The 2,617-nt window shown below is 36.2% G+C and overlaps 1 protein-coding gene across 1 annotated transcript; it reads right to left on the reverse strand.

Annotated features, from left to right (window-relative positions):
- Positions 1 to 494: 494 nt before the first annotated feature.
- On the reverse strand, positions 495 to 2,415 carry LOC146882552 (uncharacterized). The gene is made up of 2 exons (XM_085667447.1): positions 1,402 to 2,415; positions 495 to 777 (listed from the first exon to the last, which is right to left on the reverse strand). Exons 1-2 carry the CDS (start codon positions 2,413 to 2,415, stop codon positions 538 to 540), a joined length of 1,254 nt encoding a protein of 417 aa, XP_085523573.1. The 3' UTR covers positions 495 to 537.
- Positions 2,416 to 2,617: the final 202 nt, after the last annotated feature.

The following is a 2,617-nucleotide window of genomic DNA, read 5'->3' on the forward strand; positions in this document are numbered from 1 at the left end:
ACTCTTTTCATTTTCAAGCATCTTGGCAAGTCTTTTGAAAGCATGACAAATGTCATTTTTGGTAGCTAAGAACAAAGTCCATGTGTACCTAGAGAAATCATCAACAATGACTAATGCATAAAGATTGCCACCAAGGCTCATGGTTCGAGATGGACCAAATAGATCCATATGAAGCATCTCTAAAGGTCTTTCAGTTGAAACAACATTTTTAGATTTAAAAGAAACCTTAGTTTGTTTTCCTTTTTGACATGCTTCACACACTCTATCCTTCTCAAACTTGAGTTTTGGTAGTCCTTCAACCAGTTGTTTTCTATTCAGCTGATTGAAATGCTGCATGTGTATGTGACAAAGTCTTCTATGCCATAACCAAGTATCATCCTCTTTTGTAAGCAAACAATGGATGCTAAATGATGCATGATGCAAGTCAAGTAGATATATATCATTGACTCTCTTGCCTATCAAAATAATACTACCATGTGCATCATATATCAAACAACTATTTGGTTCAAACATGACTTTAAAGCCTTTATCACATAATTAACTTATACTTATCAAATTGTGTTTGAGTCCTTCAACCAGCAGCACATTCTTGATGTTGAAAGAGGATTCATTGCCTATGACTCCATTTCCAAGGATTCTTCCTTTGTTGTTGTCTCCATAGGTTACAAACCCTTCCTCCTTCAACTCTAACTTTGCAAATTTGGTTTTATCTCCTGTCATATATCTAGAACAACCACTATCAAGGTACCACAAATCTTTCTTATCACCTTTCATGACCTGCAAAACAGATTTGGATTATTTGGTACCCTTTGATAGGTTGGGTCCATCATGGTTATGCCTTTCTAGATCCTTTTGGGATCCATTTCATAATCCCTTTAGGAACATCATATTTTCTAGCATGGCAGTTCTTAATAACATGACCTTTTTGCATATAATAGTTGCATGAAATGAATGGCATGTCACTTGGCATGCTTTTAGAAAAGAAACTAGAGAACTTCTTGGTTTTCTTTTGAAAAGAAGGATTGAAACCAAGTCCAACTTTGCCAAATACACAATTTTGTGAATCAATATAGCCTCTAAGTTTGCTTCTCCTCTTGTGAACCTTGCACAGGTCTTTATAAGGTATTTCACTTGATTTTTCAAAACTGTGCAGTTTTCACAGGATTTTTCAGCTGACTGATTTCTAAAACAGTCGGTTGAATTATTGTAAATCATTTCCAAATGTTCAAAATTTGTTTTTAAATCCGCTGTTTCTTTTTCCAGTTGACTAACTTTGCTTTCGAGCCAATTGTTTAAGCCTTTCAACCGATTGTTTAATGCAGAAATCTTGTTTGCTTCATTATGCAACTCTTCAAAATCATGCAACAATTGATTATAGTCATTTAAGTCTAGAGAACTTACTTGGCTTGAGGAAGATGACTCATAGCCAGCCATGAGACACAAGTTGGCTTCTTCACTCTCATCTTGTGAGGAGCTACTTGTTGTTGAATCATCATTGTCCTCCCATGCAATGTATGCACGTTTCTCCTTTGGCTTCTTCTCCTTTTTCCTATTAACACTCTTCTCCTTTTCTTTATTAGCATTTGGACATTCAATTTTGATATGTCCTTGTTTTCCACAATTATAACATGTAAAATTAGAAGAGTTTGATTCATTGTGTTTGGAAGTATACCTCTTGGGATTACCTTTGATACCTTTCCTTTTGAGATACTTTCCAAACCTCTTGACCAGGAGATTCAAGTTCTCACTTTCACTTGATTCAGCCACCTCATCCTCAAGTTCCTCATTTTTCTTGGTGCTAGTCTTCAAAGCTATGTTCTTGACCTTTTTCTCACTTGACTCAAGCTCATTAAGCCTTTGCATCTCAATCTCATGCTCCCTAAGCTTACCAAACAATGCAGCTGTAGTCAAAGTTGATAGATCTCTTGTTTCTGAGATAGTCGTGACCTTTGGTTGCCAAGATCTATCAAGATACTTTAGCACCTTGATGTTTAACTCTTCCTTGTCAAATTCCTTACCCAAACCTATTAGATGATTGACTATGTGAGTGAATCTCTTTTGCACATCCGCTATGGATTCTCCTTGTTTCATCTTGAATAGCTCATATTCTTGAATCAAGGCATGCTTTCTAGCTCTCTTAACATCAGTGGTTCCTTCATGAGTCACTTCAAGAACCTTCCACATTTCCTTGGCACTCTTGCATTGTGAAACATGAAAAAACTCATCCATGTTGAGAGATGAAGTGAGGATATTCTTTGCATTGCAATCATATTGGGCTTTCCTCCTTTTTTCCTCATTCCATTGAGTCCATGACTTATTAACCTGCACATCATCAACAATATGCTTAGGAGTATATGGTGCATTTATGATTGCATCCCATATCCCTTGATCTATTGACTCAATAAAGATTTTCATCCTAATTTTCCAAAATTGGTAATTAATGCCACTAAACATAGGGAGTCTATGAATTGAGGCACCTTCACCAAAGGGTAACTTGTTTTCAGCCATTTCAAGTAGTTCATAACAAATTTAGGACCTTAGTTGATCAAATTTCAAGTACCTTGCTCTAGATACCAATTGTTAGTTTTGAAATGGTTGAAAAGCCAAGAAGGAGGGG

This window comes from Vigna unguiculata, chromosome 10 (assembly GCF_037176805.1).
Source record: "Vigna unguiculata cultivar grain cowpea cultivar isolate G323 ecotype 2 chromosome 10, ASM3717680v1, whole genome shotgun sequence".
NCBI classification, from domain to species: domain Eukaryota; kingdom Viridiplantae; phylum Streptophyta; class Magnoliopsida; order Fabales; family Fabaceae; genus Vigna; species Vigna unguiculata.